Source organism: Delphinus delphis, chromosome 9 (assembly GCF_949987515.2).
Source record: "Delphinus delphis chromosome 9, mDelDel1.2, whole genome shotgun sequence".
Taxonomy (NCBI): Eukaryota; Metazoa; Chordata; class Mammalia; order Artiodactyla; family Delphinidae; genus Delphinus; species Delphinus delphis.
In genome coordinates this window covers 17,540,083-17,563,261 of record NC_082691.1, presented here as the reverse complement: position 1 = coordinate 17,563,261, position 23,179 = coordinate 17,540,083, and the positions used below count along the sequence as shown (strand labels likewise).

Sequence of the window (23,179 nt, the reverse complement as noted above, 5' to 3'; positions counted from 1 at the left end):
TCTGTAATTAAGATATTGGTCTATATTACCAACATAAAAACTGTTATAAGGAGACAATTATCTAAAACTGCTTAATTCAACAGTTTGGGAATATTAAATAAATCCTTTTTAACATAAGCACTATGTTGCCATATTTTTTTTTAAGGCACATTCTGTGCTTTCATTTTTCAATTAACGGATCTTTAAAGATAACTGGCTTTTTCATTAAATATGAGTATATATTAGCAAATAGGGAGCTATAGCCAAAACTTAGTGATTTTTACGTTTGTAAATTAACTCTGTTACACCAGTGTTCTGAGGACAGCAGCATTATTAAAGTAAGGTGCACAGCCGTTCAAGGAACCAGTGTAGAAAGGCAAGGAGTTCTAAACGCCTTTGATTTTTTTTTTAAGTTGCTTATGGTTAATTTATGTTGTCTTTTTTTCTTTTCTGTGTAATCAAGTATACTTGTGGTAAGAGAAAGCACTGATTTAAATGTGTTTTTATATTCAGTAACCACCTCTTGTTTTCACCATTTGTTTAATCTTCCCAAAATAATCATCTCCAGGAGAATACTTTTATGTGCATTCCTGATACATTGTTAATATTGGTGGGAAAATCTTTAAAATTTTGAGTGTTTTCACGCAATTTGAAAACCTGGAAAAAAGTAATTGAAAGAATATACCCATACCCACGTTGTTCTTTCCAGTCAGTCCCCAAACATCACCCGAAAGTGTACTGCCTCTTCCCAGCGCATGGACGAGAGTAGAAAACGTCACACGAAGTGTATGTTGGACGCTACCTATCCTCCTACATTCTCCGAACAAAATGCGGCACAACCAACTTGTTCTGGACGACGAAACTGTGCCTACGGTAAAATACAAACCAGGAAAGGAGTGTTTCAACCACGTTCACTGAGTGTGCAGCACCCTATCTAACCTCCCGCCCCGGCGCCACTCCTCGCCGCGGACTCCAGCAAGCCCTTTCAGAACGTCGGTTAAGCTCACCCCTCCCACGCAAGCCACACTTCATTAGAAATGTTAAGTCCGCTCCCCAGAAGAAGTTGCACTTGGGAACCCAAGCAGCGGATCTGACCCTCTAATCCACCACCAATTAGAAAACAATTATTGCTAATCATCTTGTTCGCAGGCCTGCCACGTCGCCTGGGACCGGCCCCCGAGACCGGAATTGGGAGATGGAGCCTGCGGGGCTGCGGGTGGGGGCGGGGCGCGCTCCCCTCCGCCCGCCGCGGCGTGTGACGTCCCACGCGTCGGCGGCCGCGGAGCAGCGCGGGGAGCCAGGCGGCCTCAGGTGGGGTAAGGCCGGGCGGGACGTCTGGGGGCCTCGGGCCCCGAGGCGGCGTGGAGCGCGGGGTCGCACCGCACTCGCCGCGGTGGGACCGCGGGGTGGGGTCTGCCCCGCGGCGCGTTCGCTGGGCGGGAGGTCCCCCGGGCGCGGACGTTAGCAGAGGCTGGCGTTAGGCTACTGACGCCGCGAAGCTGGACGGAAAGCACTTCCGCGGTGCCGCTCAGGCCTCCTGGCCAGTTCTGCAAGGCTCGCTGGGGAGGTGCAGACGCCGGCCTCCGGGCCCACCCTCGACCCGCTCCCTCCCCTCCCCCAACTCCCCGCCCCGGGTCTCTGCCGGGCGCCTCCAGTTGAGGGGAAAGTCTGATTCCATAAACCTTCTGGCTGGAAACCTCGCGCGCTGGGGGCCTTTCCTTAAACTGAATTTTCTTGGAAAGGCGGTAGGGTGAAATAAATGTTTCTCTATTTAGGTGTGAAGAAAAAAAATGACACTTCAATGGGCGGCAGTTGCAACTTTTCTTTATGCTGAAATAGGACTCATTTTAATCTTCTGTCTACCTTTTATTCCTCCTCAGAGGTAGGAAACCTCCCAAGCGTTACAATAATAAATATATGATGAGCTCTTTAGACGGTTTAGTGTGTTAACGGAAAAAGTTTTCTTAAGATTAAAAAGGTTTCAGTGCTGTTTATATAAAAGGCACTGTTCAGAAATAAACTCAAAAACCAATTAGGTAATATATGATGACCATATTAAAATATCACATTACATAAAACGTTTTATTATATGTACAAATAACTTTTCCACCTCTCTTCTATAGGAAGGGCCTCGTCTTTTCTGTTCTTTTGATTGCAGATGTAATAAAGCAATGGTCATACTTTTGTCACCTGTCTTGTCGTTAGCTTTTACCTTCATTTTATTGCCCTGAATTACAGCAGTGAACTTAAATAAAAGTAAATGCATAAGTGCTGTTTACAGCACAGCATGATGCAGAAATGTTTCGGTGAGGCAGTGGAATGACCATTTGGAAACTTAAGCCAATAAATGATTCTTAGTTTTGGCCTTACATAATTCATTAGTGTTCGTTTAATGGCAATTTTACCACTTTATCCTCACACAGAATTAATATATATTAAACGTACTAAATATGAAAAGTATCAGAATCATACATTAGCATTAGTTCCTTAGTAAAGCACCTTCGAAGGACTTCCAGTACTATTTCGATTGAAGCCTTGGCTCACTTTACCCCTGTAATAACCCACTTATTAGGAGTTCAGTTTTACCTCAGGACTGGATAGTGTGAATGATAAAATACACCTGTATAAAAATGTTGCAAGACATTTGTTCACATAAAAGAAAATAAATGAGACCTAGAGATAACCCACTGAAATTTAGTAAGATTCCTCTACCGGAAGAGACTTAAGAAAGTTTTTATCTTGACTCAGGGTCCGGTAGTCTTCTGTTTTTGTCTATCAGCTGTAGCATCACTATTTTCTTTCTTACAAAAAGAAAAATTGAATTGTTATGTAGGAAGCGGCCTTTGAGATGATTTTATTCAACCCATTCATTCTATGGGAAAGTGGCCTGACTGAGGTCATCTAGCTGATCTGTGGCAAATTCTGGACTAGAATCTGCCTTTCAGTCTAGTGCTTTTTCTGTTCCATCACCCTATCTCTTATCCTGTTGATTTTGTTTCAAATCCTTACTAATACCCTGTTAAGCTTTTTGGTAATACTTGCAACAGTAGAATCCTATATTCAAGAGAAAGATGTTATTTATAAACATCTGAATTATAGATAAGGCTTAAGAATTTGCAAAAAAATTTTCTTTGTCAGTTGATCTCTTCTCCATCAAAATCGTGCATAAATTATGGATTTTTTTCCTGCCAAATATAATTTTTTCCTATCCTGATCAAGTATCTGTTAGATTTGTGTGTATGTACATACATTATATAAATATATCCTCATGGACAAATATACTTAAGAAAAATATGTTATATATGCACACAGATAATTTACAATATGTCCTTAACGTGTGTATCCACATCATTTTTTACCTTTCATATGTGTAATCACCATAGTCTTCAAGGAAAAGTCTTCAGTCTTCATTTAATTTGGCTGTCCACTTTTTTCTCACATACCCGCTGGTTAAAGACACATCTCAGAGATCAGACTGCCTGGGTTTATATCCCAACTCTGCAAGTTACTGTGTGCCCTTGGGCAATTTATTTACCATCTCTGGCCAGTTTCCTCATCTGTAAAATGGAGGTAATACTAGTATCCACCTCATATGGTGGTTGTGGAGATTAAATGAGCTAAAACATGTACAAGTGCTTAGAAGGAAAGTATGGTAAGGACTCTATATAGTAGCTATTATTAGCTTTGCCTTGAATGGAGCCTTATTATAAACTGCTCATTGTTCCGTGTAGGGGGTCTCTTTTGTGTTCCCTTTTATACTGTCAATTTACTTGAAATGTGAATTTACATTTGGACCTAGATCAAGGTATTGCCACTTATGTTCTCTTTCTTAAAATACAAATCTTTGTAATGTAAAATTTGAATAGCATCCTTGGATGGAAGCATAGAGGCAAAAGAAACTGCATTGATATCAATCTCTGTCTCCCCCAAACTTAAGGTTATTAGAGTTGTTTTCAAAACATAATAAAGTAAGACCTTTTTTTTTAAGTTGTAAGAATTTGAAATTTACTTAAGTGCTTATTACCGTTGTATGTCTCCTCTGGACTCAGTTAATGTGTTACTCATTTAAAATGCCCTTGTGCAAAGTTTGTTACCCTTTCAGTTGTGTGATGGATTACTTTGTCACTCTTTGCCATTTATAATCCATGCTTTTGTACCTCTGTGTCTTTGCTTATACTGTTCATTCCATCTAGACTATTTCATTTTATTTTTAAATTTCACTTTCTCAAATATTGATCTGGGTGGTAATTACATAGGTATATACACACATAAAAGTCCATCAAGCTATACATATATTAAATATATATACACATATATAAATTTATATATTTGTTTGTTTGTTTGTTTTTTGTTTTTTGGCCACGCTGCACTGCTTGTGGGATCTTAGTTCCCCAACCAGGGATTGAACCCAGGCCCTCATCAGTGAAAGCTCTGAGTCCGAACCACTGAACCGCCAGGGAGTTCCCTTTCACGCTACATATTTAAGATTTTTGCTCTTTACTGTGTATGTGTAATACCTCAGTGATTTTTTAAATTTCCGTATGGTAAAAGTAGAGAAACATTTTTACTTGGAGTAGATGTTGAAAGCGCATGTATTTTTTTTTCATTATTAAAATAAATAGTGCAGAGTCGGACCTCTTACTCCTGAAATGTTGTTAATTGTTAGAACAATAGATCTTTGTTATTTCTGAGTTACTGTCCTGATTATATATATTATGATATAAAGTGATAACTTCTATCAGCAATTTAATATTTTACTATAAGAATTCCTTTTTAAGGTTTTGATCATGTACATTTGCTTTAAAAGTTATTTTTACTTTAGAATATTTAAGCCACCAGACAGAAGATAATCAAATGTCAGATTATTATTAAATTTGAAAGAGGTTGTTCTTTATTTCATGAGACATTCTTATTGGTAAGAATTGGTAATTCTCTGGTATGACATAAAAAATTAAATTTCTGTAATTCTTTTCACTCGCTGCACAATTGCCAAAATGTTAATTCAGTATTTAGAAAGTATCTCAAAATGTCCCTTTGATTTTTTACACCTGATGTAATTATATTGCTTTACAGATGGCAGAAGATTTTTTCATTTAGCGTCTGGGGTAAAATTGCAACTTTCTGGAACAAGGCTTTCCTTACTATTATAGTCCTATTGATTGTTCTGTTTCTAGGTAAGTATTAGATTCCTCCTTTGACTAAGCTTAACTCTAGTTTTTATATTATTATTAAATGTATTCATTGATTTTTAATTAATTAAGTTGGTGTTGCCATTAGTATACAGTTGACTTTATATTACATAGTATATTGATAGTGTATGGAGTAGATAATTGATATATTGATAAATAGTTGATAGATATTACTGTTATATACACACAAGCATAAATTGCAGCAGAGTGCAGTGCTTCTTAATCTCTTTTCTGTTGTTTTAAGATTTCAATGCAGTGATGCGTAGCCTAGTTTTCAGAGTTACCAGTTATACAGTCATTTGTTATTTTGGTGTCCTAGGCACCCAGGGGCTTAGCTCTTAGGGGGGCAAATAGAGGAGTAGAATCACTAGGACCTCAAAAAGAGTTTTAGATGCAGGCTGTGAATCTTGATTGGATCCTGGTTGAAAAACAACAACAGTACAGATATTTAGGGACTACTGCAAAAATTTGAACATGGACTGGTTGTTAGATAATCCTAGGGAATTTCTGTTAACTTTAGTTGTGATAACAATGTTATTATTATAAAGCAGAAGTCAGCAACCTACAGCCCGCAGACCAAATGCCTATTTTTGTAAATAAAGTTTTATTAGAATATAACCATGCCCATTTGTTTATGTCTATGCATGAACAACTGCAGAGTGGAGTAGTTGAAACAGAAACGGTGTGGCCTAAAACATTCACTGTTTGCCTTTAGAGAAAAAGTTTCTCTAAAAAGTTTCACACCTGTGACATAGGAGTATGTCCTTATGCTTAGGAGTTGCATGCTGAAATATTCAGAAGTGTCATGATAGTTACAACTTACTTTCAAATGGTTAAAAAAAACCAAGTAAAGCAAATTTGGCAAAATGTTAATTGTTGAATCTAGATAGTGGAATATGGATGTTTATTGTACTAGTTTTTCAGCATGTTTGAAATTTTCATGATAACAAGTACCTTAGAAATTAGAAATCAGAAGTAGACTTTTTTTTGTTTGAAGTGGAAAAGAATAGCTTTATTGCTTTGCCAGGCAAAGAGGGCCACAGTGCGCTAATGCCCTCAAAACTGTGCGTCCTGACCTGGATTGGGTAGTGAGGAGTTTTATAGTAATGGTTCAAAGAGGGCATGATCAGCTCGTGGACATTCTTCTGACTGGTTGGTGGTGAGGTAATCGGGTGACAGCATCATCAACGTTCTGGTTCCAGCCGGTCTGGGGTCTACGTGCTTGTGGGCAGCATGCAATTAGCTTCTTCCACTTGGTTGGGGTTTCAGTATCTCAAAAACGTGCAGATTTTCCCATCATTTCCCCTTTTGATTGTAGGTCTTTCAGTAGGAATCACTGATGAGCAAAATATCTGTCTCTTGATGCCAGGGTGATTCAGCTTCTTGCCGTGGGTGCAGATCATGTCCCTTGGTGGTAGAACTCCTTTATATTTGCCCAGATGCTGGTGGAGGTATTGTGACGTCCAGACAAGACTTTTCTCTAAAAGTAGACCTTTAAGGTTCTTATCAAACTGGAAATTCCATGAATCGAAATAGTTACCATGTTTTTTAGAAGGAGTAGCTGAGCTCAGAGAGATTAAGTAACTTGTCTGAGATCACCCAGCTGCTTCTTGGCACTTCAGTTTTTGATACCCATTGCAGAGTGTATTTTCCCTCAGAATTCCCTCCGAGTTGTGTTGTGGGTTAGGTAGGTTTTACAGGGGCCATAACCACCACGTATGCCACTGTCTTATGAGAAAATGTTTTCTCACATTCCATATTACCAACCTCTGGGGTGGAATCCTCTTTATAAACCAGGATTAACTGGTGTGAGAAGGTATGAGTAGGTAATTGTATCAGGGTATGAATGGGTTTATGCCTCATTTCAAAATGTATTTGTCTCATGGTAAGTTATTAATGTTACTGATTGAATCTCCAGCCATAGAAGAAATAACACCAAGCGAGTAAAAAGCAATAAGGAAAACAGGTACCAACTTTGCCATCAGCTAACTAAATGACCTTTGGAATGGCATTTCACCTCTCTGAGTTTGGTTTATCCATTTGCAAAATAAAGGGAGAGAGCAAATAATCCCTGCAGCTCTTGCTATCTCTAGAAGTGTATTGTGACCTTCCAACTCTAAAATTATCACAAGAATTTCTACTGAAAACTGCCACATATCCATATAAGGAAGGGGAACTTTAGCCAAGCTTCTTTTGGTTACATATATCAGAAATGAACTTCAGCTCACTTGAGCAAGAAAGGGGAACTTAAAGTAAAATACGGGGTTGTTCCACAGCAGCCCAGGGAAGGAAGGAAGCCAAACTCCCAGGAACTGAAGTGTCCTTTTCGTGTCCCTGCATTTCTCACTGGGTCTACTTCACATCTCTACAGACTCTGATACTCTGTTCCCACGTCAGAAAATAGGTACCATACAGCTGCCAAGTTTTGTCAATCTAGCGATATGCAAGGATTAATTAGCCATTTCTTTTTTTTTTTTTTTTTTTGTCCGTGCTGCACAGCAAGGCATGTGGGATCTTAGTTCCCCTACCAGGGATGGAACCCATGCCCCCTGCATTGCAAGTGCAGAGTCTTAACCACTGGACCGCCAGGGAAATCCCTAACTAGCCATTTCTGAATCCCAATTCCAATTCTAAGGGAAAAAATCTGATCAGCTAGCACCAGGTATCCAATCCTCATCTGAGAAGCTATGGCCAGGGGCAGGGTCACAGAGCAGAATCATGACTGCTGGCTGGAGCCTACATCTGTGGGCAGAGGGAGTAATTAATTCCCAGAGAATAGGAACATCATGGATGGTTAATGCAGGAGCTTTAACCATGGATGGTAAAGACAGGCAGATAGGGTCTTATCCGTGAAGCCTCAGTGTTTCCATCTCAGAACAGGGGGATAACACGTACTTCACTGAAGTGTCGGAAGGATAAAATGCAGTTACATATGTAAAGTACATAGTCCGGTGTTCTCGTCCACTAGAACAACACTGGTGTAAGTAATGTAAACCCAGTAGGTTTGAATTACTCAAGCTTAATTCATCTTTTATTTTGGAATTTTTTTTCTTGTTGGTCTAATAAGGTAATTATTACAAGGTGTTAACATTCCTAGAGCCAATACTAACTGAAAAGTGTGTGTGCATCTGTGTGTGTTTTAGCACGTTGGAATAGGCAGAAAGGAAGTAGGAAACCCAGGAGAATATGTTCAGTGTCAGCACAAATGCATCTTGGGAATTTGAAAGCGTCCACAAGTGATCCAAAAAAAAGACTATCTCTGTGTGCCTTATAGAAAATTGACTTTGTCACACCCTCCCTTTATTGTTGCCCCCATCCCACTTTTCATACATGTTCTCTTCGTTATTATGCAAGCAATTCATTCTACAAATGGGTTTTTATGACTATTTATATTTATTCTTTGATAGTGCTTAATCTTTAGCGTTTCTGCATAATGGATCCAGGAGTATTGTTCCTGTTTAATTGCCAATGAGTAATGATCTTCACAGTATTATGAATTATTTTTATGAGTTATGTTTGGTTTATTTTTGTTTTGTAGTGATTGGCATGCTCTTACTATATTGAGGCAATCTGAGAAATAACTAAGCCATGAAAAAGAATGAAATCTTGCCAGTGTGTCAACATGAATGGACCTTGGGGCATTATGCTAAGTGAAATAACTCAGACAGAGAAAGACAAATACTGTATGAACTCACTCATATGTGGAATCTTTAAAAAAATAAAATCAAGCTCATAGATGCAGAGAACAGATTGGTGGTTGCCAGGGGTGGGTGGTGGGCAAAATGGGTAAAGGGAGTCAAAAGATATAAGCTTCCAGTTATAAAATAAATAAGTCATGGAGACGTAATGTACAGCATGGTGACTATAGTTAGTAATACTATATTGCATATTTGAAAATTGCTAAGAGAAAAGAAAAAAAATTCTGTAACTATGATGATGGATGTTAACTAGACTTGTGGTATTTTACAATATATACAAACATCGAATCTTTTTTTTTAATTAGCAAATTAGGAATAGAAGGAAACTTCATCATTCTGATGAAGAACATCTACAAAAACCTAGAGCTAGCATCATCCTTAGTCAGATGTTGAAAGTTAGCCCCATAAGATTGGGAACAAAGCAAGGATATTCACTTTCACTATTTTTATTCAATTAAGTAATAGATTTTCTAACCAGGATAATAATGTCAACAAAAACTAGAAAGCATAAAGATTGCAAGTTAAAAAGTAAAACAGTCATTTGCGGATGACATGATTGTTTATTTAGAAAATCCTAAAGTATCTATGAGAAAGTTACTGTGTCAAAGAAATATAGTGGCATCAAAAAATACAAGGTCAATATACAGAAATGAAGTGTATTTCTATGCTATAATCAATAATTCAAAAATGAAATTTTTGAAAATTCCTTTTATAAATATACCAAGAAACCTAAAAACCTTACAAAAAAACTTTATAAAAAGATGTACAAGATCACAACGCTGAAAGCTACAGAAACATTGCTGGAAGGAATTAAAGAAAATGGAAAATAAAAATATCAATTGGAAAACTCACTATCATTGCAATGAAATAGCACTTCATACCGACTAGGATGGTTATAATCAAAAAGACAGAAAATAACAAGTGTTGATGAAGATGTGGAGAAATTGGAACCATCATACTCTGCTTGTTGGAATGTAAACTGGCACAGCTGCTTTGGAAAACAGTTTGGCAATTCCTCAAAAAGTTAAACATAGAGTTACCATATGATCCAGCAATTCCACTCCTAGGTATATACCAAGAGAAATGAAAACTTATGTCAGTACAAGAACTTGTACGTGAATGTTCATGGCAGCATTATTCTTAATAGCCAAAATGGAGAAAATCCAAATCATCTCATGAATGGATAAACCAAATGTGGTATATCTGTACAATGGAATATTTTTCAGTCATAAAAACTAACAAAGTGGACTTCCCTGGTGGCACAGCGTTTAAGAATCCGCCTGCCAGCGCCGGGGACACGGGTTCGAGCCCTGGCCTGGGAAGATCCCACATGCCGCAGAGCAACAGCCCGTGAGCCACAACTACTGAGCCCGCGTGCCACAACACTGAAGCTCACTGCCTAGAGCCCATGCTCCGCAACAAAAGAAGCCACCGCAATGAGAAGCCTGTGCACCGCAACAAAGAGTAGTCCTCGCTCACCACAACTAGACAAAGCCTGTGCGCAGCAGCAAAGACCCAACGCAGCCAAAAAAAAAGTAAAGGATAATAGTTTGCCATGTAGCTAGAGATTAGACAGCGCAGTGATGGTAAGTCCTAGATGACTAATAAAAAAGCAAAATACTGTTAACATTCAAAGTTTACCAGTATCCACTTACAGAGCATCTGTTTTGAGCGTGGTACCCTCCCACGTATTGTAGAGGAAAGACAAAAAGACAGTCCCTAGCTAAAGTCCACTATCTAACAGTTAGGTCAGTTGTGCTAAAACTGCTTCCCGTTTTAATAATAACCTTATATTCTTAAAAGCCAAAAGTAATATTCCCTCTTTTTCTCTGCTAGATGCTGTGAGAGAAGTAAGAAAATATTCCTCAACTCATGCCATTGAAAGCAGCTCAGCCAGCAGACCTGCTGCCTATGAACATACACAGATGAAACTTTTTAGGTCTCAAAGAAATCTTTACATTACTGGATTTTCATTATTTTTCTGGCTGTAAGTTTTTTAAAAAGCACAATTTAAAAACATGATTTGTGTTTCTCTTTCTCATTTTTTCTACCTATACTATAGTTGTTTTTTTTTCTGTACTATTTAGCATACTAACGTCTTTATGAAAGAACTCAGATGACAGATCCAAATAACAAATAATAATTGTGGCTTGTAGGTTCTATAGGCCCATAACGCCCTGCATGATCTGGCGCCTGCTGCTCTGACGTGTACACCACGTTCCAACCACACTGCCCTTCGCTGCTCATTCATTCATCCATTCTTGCAACAAATATTTATTGAGTTCCTGTTTTGTACCCTGCTCCTTCCTGCTTCAGGATCTTCCCACCAGCTTTCCCTTCTGCCAGAATACTCTTTCCTTCCCTCTCTCCCTGGCTAATTTCTACTTTAGCCCCTTTCTCAGGAAAGCTGAGACCTCTGACCATCATTCCCCCAAAGTAGGAAGGTCTTCTGTTGTACACTCCCATAGAATGTGTAATGTATATGCTTTTCTTTCAAGTGTCATTCGTGATTGCAATTAAATACTGTTTTAATTCTTGCCTTCCCAAGTAGAACCTAAACTCTGAGAGCAGGGCCTCTGTCTTGTTTCCTGCTATGTCCCCAGTGCCTGGCACAGTGTTTAACACTTAGCAGTTCCTGAGGAAATATCTGCTGAATGAATAAATGAAGATAACGATTACTACTACTAACAAAGGAAGTTACCTATAAGTAGAAGTGAATGAGCAGTTTTTAGGTTTGGCCAGCCTCACAAAATGCTCTTTAAATTTTTTGCTGAGGGGGAAAAACTCTTACTGGCCCTGCCACACTGTCTGGAATTCTGTTTCTTCTCGTCCTGGCCAAAGGCCTCTACAGAGAAAATAAGTAAATTAATAAGTAGCACTGAACCTGCATTCCAAATGCTAATCTTCTAACGAAGATTCCAAAGAAATGAGACACAGGCTTGTTTTGACTGGAAGACTTGAATTAAAAATATATCTTCCTTCCGTAAACATCACCTCCCTCCACCACACCCACACCTGAAGGGGAGTCGCTGGATAATTATTACTTAAAGTCACAGTTCCTGGTGATTAGTTGCACACTACTCTGACATTTTTTTCATTTTCTTAGAGTGTTGAGACGTCTGGTTACCCTTATTACTCAGCTGGCAAAAGAGCTGTCAAACAAAGGAGTACTTAAAGTTCAAGCAGAAAATACTAACCAGGCTGCCAAAAAATTCATGGAAGAGAATGAAAGACTAAAACGGGTATTTAAATTTTCTTCTTAAAAACTGGTGTAAGTGTTATTGGTATTCCCAAGGGGTGGTTTATTATTTTTCAGCATCAGAAAGAGCATTTTCATAATATATAAGCAGAAAATGACCATAAATAACAATATTCTACAAAATTATTGTTTCAGAAGTATTTTATTATCTTTAAATTTGTGTGTTCTCACAGTTTCCCTCCATAGTAGATTAATGCCATTGGACCTACTTCCTATGATTCAAGGAGAAAACAGTATTCTGGGAATACGAATTTTAATTCCTTCATTACCATTAATTTTACTTTATAACCTAAAGCAAGTTCTAATAAGTCTCTATTATGTTTCCATTTCCCTTTCATTTAAATTCCTGTTGGTTTTTTTGGTGTGGTTTTTTTTGTTGTTATTGTTGTTTTCTTTAAATGATGATTATGTAGGAAGCAGATGAAAATAGTTGATATAGATTGATGACTGCATATAATATTTTCAGTTTCTAATTTGGTTATGCTGTTGATAATTCTTCTTTGAGAACCCTATGCTGTCTTTCCCTGGCTACTCAGGGAGAGTGTAAATGAGATACTGATGTTTTCCATGTTAAGTAAAAAGAAGAACGAATGGAAAAATGGAAGATACAAAATTACTTCGGGTATTTTTTTCTTAGGTTTAAAATTTAGGAGTCAGATCTCATAGCTTGAGTGTTTTCAGTTCATTTTAAGCCCCATAAGTTTTCCTAATTCTGCTTCTTAGAAAAAAATAATCAGTGGAACCTTCAGAAGTAAAACAACTTTTCTTGAAGAAAGAATTCCTAGCATAATGCAATAAGATTATCTCCCTATTATAAATTAATGAATTACAGTCAATTATATATTACATCAAATTATATTTATGTAAAAAGTATTGTGATCCTAAATTCTAAAGCCCAGCCTCTTACAGAAAGAACTATAAGCATCACCTTTCATCAATGCTAAATGAGTTAGCTGTTACATAGTACAATATAAATCTTTCTAAAACCTATGAAATAAGTCAAAACTCATTGCAAAAAAAATTTTTTGATACTACAGTGTCATGGTCACCTATTCAGAAACCCATGTTTTACTTATGAGGTCTACCTTATTTTTACTACAAAAACAGGATTCAAAAATGTCTCTTTGGGTAGATTATAACCAGCATCTTTTAATGAAACTTTTAGAGAATAAGCACCGGTTTATATTTTTACTTCATTTTGTTCTGTTTTGAAAAAGCATTGATCCATAGATGTCATGTAACTTTCCCGTTGTCATAAATATAGGTCTGGAAATCAAGCTGTCGGTATTTCTGTATTCAGAAACAAGCAATATACGTCACTGTAGTGTTTCAGCAGCACAGTCAGCCTTATTTTGTACCTTAATATTATTTGCTTCATTTTCTATCCTTTGATCTCATTTCATAATGGTAAAAACGAAACAAACCCCTCAAGACTTTTATTAATATATGGTGGCTAAACTCAAAAGCACACAGCCAGTATTTGTAGACTTACCATGTACCGATCTTGATTTACCATGCCTATCATGTTAAAGTAGTGAGTTGTAACTACTAATAGAACACTGCTTTTTTCCTCTTATTCTTGAACTCCAAGAAAATGGAAAGTGTTTTTGTAGTTTTGGTACTATGATTTTTCTCATATATACCATAATTAATGTACTTAAATTAGTTTTGTCCTTCAGAAAAAGCACGTTCCTCAAAGCATTTCTTTTGGGATTGTTTTCAGAACCAGTTACTAACTTGCAAGGAAATTTATTTCATGATTACTGATTCTTTGATCCGCCACAGTGTCTCCCTTTTTTTGTTCTCCTCTCCTTTGGTTCCATGCTGTCCTGGTTCCCTGCTTCTGCATATCTGTGGCCCAGTCAGTGGCCCTAGATCATAAGTGCATAGATATCCTGGGCTAAAGCGAGTACACAGTGGGGAGAAAGTTTGCAAGCTGGATAAAAATACTGTCAGTGCCCAAAGTGTAACTGATTAACCATAGGTCAGAATGTCAAAGATGACTTCTACTTCAAGATACTTCATGTAGGTTTTGAAATACCAGCTGAGGAAGGATAAAATTGCTAAAACATCTCTTCGTTCTCTATCAGAGGTACATTATCTAATGGAAAGTGCATTACCCTGAAGTCCAAAAGACTTGGGTGCCAGTCCCAAATCTACCAGTAATTAGCCTTGTGACCTGGGGCAAGTCACCTCATTTGTTCTGGGCCTCAAGTTTATAACATAATAGCTAACGTTGTTCACATGCTTCACAGTAAGGTATTAACTCTTTCAATTGTTGCAACAATGCTATGAGGTTGATGCTGTTAATATTTGCATTATATAGATGAAGAAATGGAGGCACAGAAAGGTTAAGCGACTTGCCCAAGATCATTCCACTAATAAGAGATAGACCTAAGGATTGAATCCAAGCAGGCTGCCTCTAAGATCCACACTCTTAACCACATTGTTCTGTGCCCTTCAATCGTGTGCTAACCTATGAAAGGACTTGCAGATGGTGCCTGGGACGCATTTCTGTTACGATATTCAGTTAATGAAATAATTATGAAAGACCAATTAACTTTTAATTTAACTGCTTTAGTATAACAACAGTGACAGAGCTTTACTTCTTACTTGTTTTCTTCCCAGCCACTTACCAAGGTGGGATAAGGTGGGTGGGACAGTGAACATGTGTATTATTGTAGCTGGTAGCTATTGAATTTCAGATTCCAGGGCTCTTGGTCTTTCTCGAGCATCAAGATACACAAAATAATGTTGAACAAGTTGACAGGTGCAGTAATGAAAGCTTATTTACAAGACTGACACCAAATGCAACTTTTCCAAGTCAGTGGCAATAATAATTCAAGCAGACAGGGTAAACATTCCTGTAACTCAGTCGTTCTCTTCCAATTTGGGTAATCACTGGAGGCTGTGTTAACTGAATTCAGTGAAGTAACAGCTAAGATTGTTTTGAACTTGAAATGGTCAACAAACTTGTAGAGATTTGGAGGGTTTTTTCCCTAGTTCCTGCTCTTAAAAATATATATATATATATTTTTTTTTTTTAATTTTGGAGATAAGAGGCTCCTTCGGTTTTAGTAGGTACTTCAGTCCTTTACCTCCTAAAAAAATTTCTTGGATTTATACAGTATATTCGTTCGAGCTTTAATTCCTCCTTCGGATCTGCCTAATCTCTGTTATAACACGGTAGTATTGTATACGATCTTGTGCTGCAGTATCTATGCTCTAGTCTCATCCTTTCCACTAGATTGAAGTTACCTGAGAGCAGAGACCATACTTGCATTTTTACTCCTTATAGTACATAGCACTGTAAAATATTTGCATGTAGTAGTAGCATGCTCAGTAGAACTTTGTTTTGTTTGTTTAATATATCAGCTTACATTAGAAAAGGAATCACCCAGCAGTAGAAATTCTTTACTGTGTCAGTCTGTTTTAAATTGTCCTGAGTTAACTTTTTTACCTGACTACGGAAGCTTTCCGTATCAAATTGCTGCCTTTTACTTGGTCAAATAACTCATGCCAGTATATACATGTTCTGTTTTTCAAACATTAATCTAATTTGCCTTTCTTGGTAACTTAACATCTTACAATTTCTTTTTGCTAAGTCGGCGTCTTCATTCTATTAACGATGATTTCCATCCAGACATATAGATTATGAAATTTTTACCCCATGATGTTTTTATTTTAGTCAAATATTTTACTATTCAGATCTTAATTTTTCTTGTCTAGAAAAGATAAGCTACAAACATAAACATTTTAAAAGCCAGAATAGATTTGAAAATAATAAAGAACATCGTAAAGGATTAACCGAATAAAAGTAATTTGGAGACTGTTCAATGAAAATTAGGTAGAATTGTCCAGGTGAAGAGATGGCCCTGTTATTCTCCACTTACCCATCTCTATCCTGACACCATTATATTCTTCTCTTATGAATTCGTCTATATAGAACTAGTCTGAGTAGACAGCTCTGCATTGGAACATAATGGCTTTCCAAGTAGTACTGTCCCCAGAACTATTTGTTTTTCCTTAGAGTAACATCACGCAATTAAAGAAAAGACATTGTTTATCTAAATACCTTTGAAAATACAATTTTTTTTTGGCTGCCTTGGGTCTTCGTTGCTGCGCGTGGGCTTTTTTCTAGTTGCAGTGAGCGGGGGCTACTCTTCGTTGCGGTAAACAGACTTCTTGTTGCAGTGGCTTCTTTTGTTGCGGTGCACGGGCTCTAGGCGCGCGGGCTTCAGTAGTTGTGCCACATGGGCCCCAGAGTGCACAGGCTTCAGTAGTTGTGGCTCGCACGCTCTAGAGCACAGGCTCAGTAGTTGTGGCACACGGGCTTAGGTGCTCTGCAGCATGTGGGATCTTCCTGGACCAGAGATTGAACCCGGGTCCCCTGCATTGGCAGGCAGATTCTTAACCACTGTGCCACCAGGAAAGTCCCTGAAAATATAATTTTAATTGTAGCCCAACCAGAAACTCTTGTTATTTTCATTTCAGAGATTTCAGTCATAGAAGAAATTTTGTGTGTGTTTGCCAAATATCAAGTTTCTGCTAACAGAAGTTTACTATAAAAAAGTATAAAATACTGAAAAGGACAAAGAATAAAATAAAGATCAATAATTTAAAATACATTGTTCATCTCTTTTCCTGAAAGAATGGCTATTACAATCTAATGTTACTTCTTTCTATAACTCTCTTTTCTGATAGCTCTTGAAAAACCATGGCAAGGAAGAAGAACACATTTTGGAAGCGGAAAATAAAAAACTAGCAGAAGATAAGGAAAAACTGGAAACTGAATTAAAGAAGGCTTCAGATGGTAACGTTGTATGCATGCACAAAAGTAGGAAAAGTATTGTGAGATTTTATGCTGTTACACTTCACTGTTTTTCCTAAAACAAAATCATGGCTAAATGTTCTTCTGGCTAAAATACCAAGAGTGACCTATTTATAAATTCCTGCTCGAATATGGAGATAAAACACTGTTTCAGCCAAGAGAAACATGCTCTGTTATACATACAAACATGTAGGTGTTTCAGATCTGTGTTGTAAATACAGATGTTCCTCCCTTAGCAAAAGAGCTATGTTCCTGAAAAGTTGCTTGTAAACACATGTTTGGAAATGAATCACATTTTTCCGTCATAGTATATTGCTTCTTTGAAAGAAGCAATGACGGGGGATTGCTTATTATTATTATTTATCTTATCTTATTATTATTTATCTTATAATTATTATTATTTATCTTATCTTATTATTTTGGTTATAAGAAAATACGTTGCTTATCTCAAGCCCTAATACTTTCTACCTGCCAGATATAAGGAAAATGTTCCTTGAAAGAGATGGATAGGGATAGAATAAGCCACAGTCTAGGATGCCAGCTGAGAGCTTGAATGTCTCATTCCAAAACACACTGCAATGAGGACTTGGGGTAGGGCGTCCTAACTCCATTTTCCTGAAGGCAGCTATTTCTCCTACATTTTTTGTTTTTTGAAAAATAGCTCTGTTAGTATTTTCTTCTTCTTAGACAAGGAACAAATTATTATTGCCTGTAGCTGCATAGCACAGAAGAGTCCCAAGTCCAGTGTCATCCCAGGAAACTCTGAATAAAAGTTTATGGCTTGACCCCTGAGCAACATTCCTGCATATGACATAGTCCTTGATGTTGTCCAGATACTGGGGAACCTCTCAGTCAGAGTCAAGATAATAACCAATGCATAGACCTTCTCCAATTTCAGATCTCTTCCACTACTTTGTGTTGGGAATAACTTGGAGAACGTTCAGTGACTGAATCAAAGACCTACTTTATGCCATTTGTAAGTTTAGGTTTTTTTTAATAGACCTCAGTATAATAGAAGTTTCTGTACTATAACTTGCTGTTTGATTATCTATGGACATTGTTTGTGTAGAGTTGAGTTCATCAAGATGTATTTGAGGGACTTCCCTGGTGGTGCAGTGGTTAAGAATCCTCCTGCCAGTGCAGGGGACGTGGGTTGTAGCCCTGGTCCAGGAGGATCCCACATGCCACGGAGCAGCTAAGCCCATGTGCCACAACTACTGAGCCTGCTCTCTAGAGCCCACAAGCCACAACTACTGAAGCTCGCGTGCCAAGAGAAGCCACTGTAATGAGAAGCCCGTGCACCACAACAAAGAGTAGCCCCCGCTCAACACAACTAGAGAAAGCCTGCGTGCAGCAACAAAGACCCAACACAGCCAAAAATAAATAAATAAACCTATTTAAAAATAAAAAAGTATTTGAATTTGAGATGAAAAGCCTGAAGATAAAAGCTAATTCTGTTTAAAAAAAATCTGTAGGATATTTCATATATGATATAAAATATATAGTTACTTTCCTACTTCTTATTTAAAGTAAAAAAAGAAAAAGAAAATCATTTAGAGGCAGTAAGTTAAAAAATAAGTTACTCTTCTAGACAAGGTGGTAGATGATGTGATAGGTATAGTATAGCTCAAAATTCTAAATCTTCTCATAGTTGGTGTACTGTTGGCTCTTCTGCAATTCCAGACAATTTGGAACATGATCATGAAGTTTTAACATTTGTATGAAAATAAATTTAGTAATCAGACATTTCAAGTGAGAAGTAGTGTTCTTTTTTTACCCAACACAAAATATTGGTGCTAATCCTTCTGAAGAATGCAAGGGACTATTTCCAAAATACCTTTAATTAGTTTAAAAAAGTTATTTTAAATTTCTGCTTTTTTTCATATTTGCCAAAGATCCTTTCCCTTATGTTGTAAGCAGAGTAGGACAGAAATAAAAAGACAGACAAGAATAGGTTGTGTGCCATGCTACACCTCTCCTAACCCTGGCCAGCTTAGTTTTTTCCTCCCTTTGCCTTTTAAAAATTCCAACTCTGAGATATTTTGAGCTTTAACCTCACAAGTCTGAAATATAACTCTAAACTCGGGGTTATTTTGAGTAATATAAAGAAACTCAGTATTTCTTTAACAGACAATTCAGATGTCTGGAGAAAATGAACTCTTTGATAATACAGGCATTTTGTTTATGATCTGATAAGAAGAGATGCCAAGCTTCTGTGTTTGAAGTGTAGACTGCAAAACTGCTTTCAAAGTGAATCAGTGTTGAGGTAAAAGCAGATTTTACCTGTTTGAGTATGTCCTGTTTGGTTCCTGCAAGGTGTGTAGTATTTTATGAACACATTTTATTTTAGATAACATTGTTACTGACCTTGAGAAGATCAAAGTTCCATTTCTAAAGGAGGTATAACCCTGGCTATGTTCTCTTGACCTATACCAATCAAATTCATTAAGACAAGAACTAAGAAATAAATTAATAGTACAAGATTTGGATGAATTCAGCAGCACAATGCTTTGTACATAGTACCATTCAAATATATTCATAGATTTCTAAAAATTGAGGGTATTAAGGCTGACAGTGCTTAAGAAATGTTTTAGCAAGTTCTTTTATATTTGAAAACTGAGTAGAAAGGCAGTGTGGTTTGTTTCTTAATAGAGGTAGAGTATTTTCCATATGTATGGTCTTACCCTTAGTGTTTCTTTAATCTAAGTGAAACATTTTCTCCAAATATATTAGCAGAAGTAAAGCATAAATACAAAATGTCTGTTTAAACTGATTCAATCCAAATTGGAAAAGTGCTATTCTGAAGGCAGGTATTAAGAGCACTCACTCTATCAGTAGTGCCAAAATCTCCATCAGTTTTTAACCACCAGCTTAGATTTTTGACCAGTTAGTAAATTACCTGTGCTTCAGTGCAGTAATATGACCCCAGTGAGCCAAACGAGAGCGTGCATGTCCCCAAGCACCCAATTTACACTCAGGACTAACTTAGTCAGGTGTAAGGACCTGATCTGTCATTTTTAATGATTTGTTTAATGGTAACTCTGATGTCCCGGTGTGTGGAGTAATTGGGAAAGGTCAGTGCCATGAAAAATGAGACCTTAGGCTCTAAAGAATTTACAAAGTTCACAAGCCCTCATAATAAAAATAGACCTTGTATGTAGTGGAAAACCTTCTGATATCCAAGGAGATTGACTTTTAAAGACTCTTCCAGGAGAGCTTCCCAGTATTTATTCTTAATACTTTCCCAGTATTTATTCTTTTTTTAATTAATTTCTTAAATTTATTTATTTTATTTACTTATTTTTTATTTTTGGCTGCGTTGGGTCATTGTTACTGCGCACAGGCTTTCTCTAGTGGCGGCGAGCGGGGGCTACTATTTGTTGCGGTATGCGGGCTTTTCATGTGGCCTCTCTTTGTTGCAGAGCATGGTCTCTAGGTGCGGGGGCTTCAGTAGTTGCAGCACACGGGCTCAGTGGTTGTGGCTCGCGGGCCCTAGAGCGCAGGCTCAGTAGTTGTGGCACATGGGCTTAGTTGCTCTGCGGCATGTGGGATCTTCCCGGACCAGGGCTCAAACCCATGTGCCCTGCATTGGCAGGTGGATTCTTAACCACTGCGAGGAAATACGTACCATTCAGTCATTGCGTGCATCCAGGCAGTGGTAAAAGTGGATACAGTTTTGAAAGTGATCGAGTTACCTGTGGACATGTCGCTTCCTCATTCTTTTAGGAGCAATAGTATACCCATAACATGCTACATTGAAAGTTACCAGGGCTGCCATTCTAATAGTAGAGGTTGAGTAGTAGTGTATTTCTCCTACATAAAGGGAAAAGAAAAAGAAGAAAATACAAAAAAATGATTGAGGCAAATTCCTTGACCCTGCCCTTATTCTTTCTTCCTTCCTTCCTTCCCTTCCTTTTCTTCCTTCCTTTCTTTTTCTTTCTATCAGCAATTTTTTTGGAACTATTCATATAACTTATTCATTGTAAGATCACTTAACATGGAGCATAATTAAAACTGTCCTTAAAAAGCATAACTATTGAGGGACTTCCCTGGCATTCCAGTGGTTAAGACTCTGTGCTTCCAGTGCAGGAGATGCGGGTTCCATCCCTTGTCAGGGAACTAAGATACCACATGTCACACTGCGCAGCCAAAGAATAAAGAGCATACCTATTGAGGATAAGGCAAATTTTTATTTATTTTTCCTCCAGTTTTATTGAAATATAGTTGACATATGGCACTGTATAAGTTTAAGGTGTGCAGAGTAATAATTTGATTTACATGCATCATGAAGCAATTATCACAATAAGTTTAGTGAACATCCTTCATCTCATACAGATACAAAATTAAAGAATAGAAAATAACTTTTTTTCTTGTGATGAGGATTCTTAGGATTTCCTCTCTTAACAACTTTCATGTATGACATACACCAGTGTTAATTCTATTTATCATGTTGTATATTACATCCCTAGTACTTATCTTATAACTGGAAGTTGGTACCTTTTGACTGCCTTCACCCAATTGCCCCTCCCCCCCCACCTCTGGTAACCACAAATCTGGTCTCTTTTTTATGAGTGTGTTTGTTTTTGAAGTATAATTGACCTACAACACTATGTTAGTTCCTTTTACACAACATAGTGATTTGCTGTTTCTATACATTTCAAACTGATCACCACGATAAGTCTAGTCAAGTCTAGTTACCATAAGTCACCATACAAAGATATTACATAGTTACTGACTGTATTCCCCACACTGTACATTTCATACCTGTGACTCATTTATTTTGCAACTGGAAATCTGTACTTCTTAATCTCCTCACCTATTTCTTTCTTCCCCTTACCTCCCCTCCCCTCTGGCAAACACCTGTTTGTTCTCACTATATATAAAACTCTGTTTATGTTTTGTTATGTTTGTTAACTTTTTTTAATTCCACATATAAGTGAAATAATACATATTGCTCTTTCTCTGTCTGACTTACCTCACTTAGCATAACATTGATCCCTTCTAGGTCCATTCATGTTGTCACAAATGGCAAGATTCCATTCTTTTTTATGGCTGATTAATGTTCCATTGTGTGTGTGTCTGCATGTGTGCGCGTGCATGTGTTTGTGTGTGTGTGTGTATTACGTCTTTTTCATCCATGTATCTTTTGATGGGCAGTTAGGTTGCTTCCATGTCTTGGCTATTGTAAATAATGCTTCAGTGAACATAAGGGTGCATGTATCTTACGTTCTCTAACTAATGTTTTAGTTTTCTTTGGATAAATACCCAGGAGTGGTATTGCTGGAGATAAAGCAAATTTTAAATGCTATCTAAACAAAGTATATACAAACAGAACAGAAACTGATTGTAAAGGCCCATTCTGTGTTCCTAAGTATTGGCAGCATATAACAGGGACCTTAGATTTGGACCAGGAAATGGAATCTTCTAATCCTATTTAAACTTCTCCTTTGCCAAATAGAAGGTTTATATTTTTCCACTCTCAACTAATTTATTCAACTCTGTTCCTGGATAAATGCTTCTCTGTCACTGTGGCTTACCTTGAAAAGAACTAGCATTCTAGCATTTCCTTTTACAGACCAACTTCACTACCCTTAAAGATGTTCAAGTGTTTTTTAAAACTCATCACCCTCTAATGCCAGTAATAAACAAATCATACTAACATAGGGACCAGGGAGTGAAGATAGTTGAAGTGCTTTACAAGAGAAATTGAAGATCAAGATAAGAGAGAAAATTACAAGGGAATTACTATTCTGTATATCAGTAACCCTAAATTCCTTCTTCTTGAGTTCCTTACAGAGGAACTGTTTGAGCCATCTATCTATCTAAAAATAAATTCTCAAAGTCCAAACTAAGCATATCTTACAGTTGCAAATTCTTGTGGGTGTAAATTCAACTATCTTTAACTTGCAGTTATAATCAAAGCCACCGTCTTATTTTAAATTTTGCAATGCTTTAAAAAATTTGGTAGTTTTAGTCATATCATGTTTTTTGTTTTATGACCTTTTAATGAGTTTCTATGCTTTGAATAAGAAAAAAACATGTATTTTCTCCTCTGTGTACTTATCTGGAAGTTTCTGCTTCTTTAACATCTCCTTCCCTTCCTTTGTTAGCTGAAAAATAAAAGTCCATATTTTAAAAGAATAGCATAGTTTATTTGAAGGATGTGGCAATAGACTATATGTAATTAATAATACATCAGTTATTTAAAGCAAATAAAATATAT

The 23,179-nt window shown here is 37.3% G+C and overlaps 1 protein-coding gene and 1 non-coding gene across 4 annotated transcripts in view; both read left to right on the top strand.

Moving 5' to 3' along the window:
* Positions 1-1,243: 1,243 nt before the first annotated feature.
* The window catches only part of LOC132430918 (B-cell receptor-associated protein 29), a 40,416-nt gene continuing 18,480 nt past the window's right edge, over positions 1,244-23,179 (top strand). Inside the window, exons 1-6 of one of the 3 annotated variants that reach the window (XM_060020252.1) lie at positions 1,244-1,290; positions 1,755-1,861; positions 5,053-5,153; positions 10,703-10,853; positions 11,973-12,108; positions 16,830-16,938. In XM_060020252.1, the coding sequence (XP_059876235.1) occupies positions 1,770-1,861; positions 5,053-5,153; positions 10,703-10,853; positions 11,973-12,108; positions 16,830-16,938 (589 nt within the window). In that variant the 5' untranslated portion in view covers positions 1,244-1,290; positions 1,755-1,769. Of the gene's footprint in view, positions 1,296-1,754; positions 1,862-5,052; positions 5,154-10,702; positions 10,854-11,972; positions 12,109-16,829; positions 16,939-23,179 lie in introns of all 3 variants that reach the window. The other 2 variants (XM_060020253.1, XM_060020254.1) reach the window with 2 other exon arrangements.
* On the top strand, positions 20,648-20,777 carry LOC132431463 (small nucleolar RNA U109). Its single transcript, XR_009520763.1, has one exon. It is a non-coding gene; the product is annotated as a small nucleolar RNA U109 (small nucleolar RNA).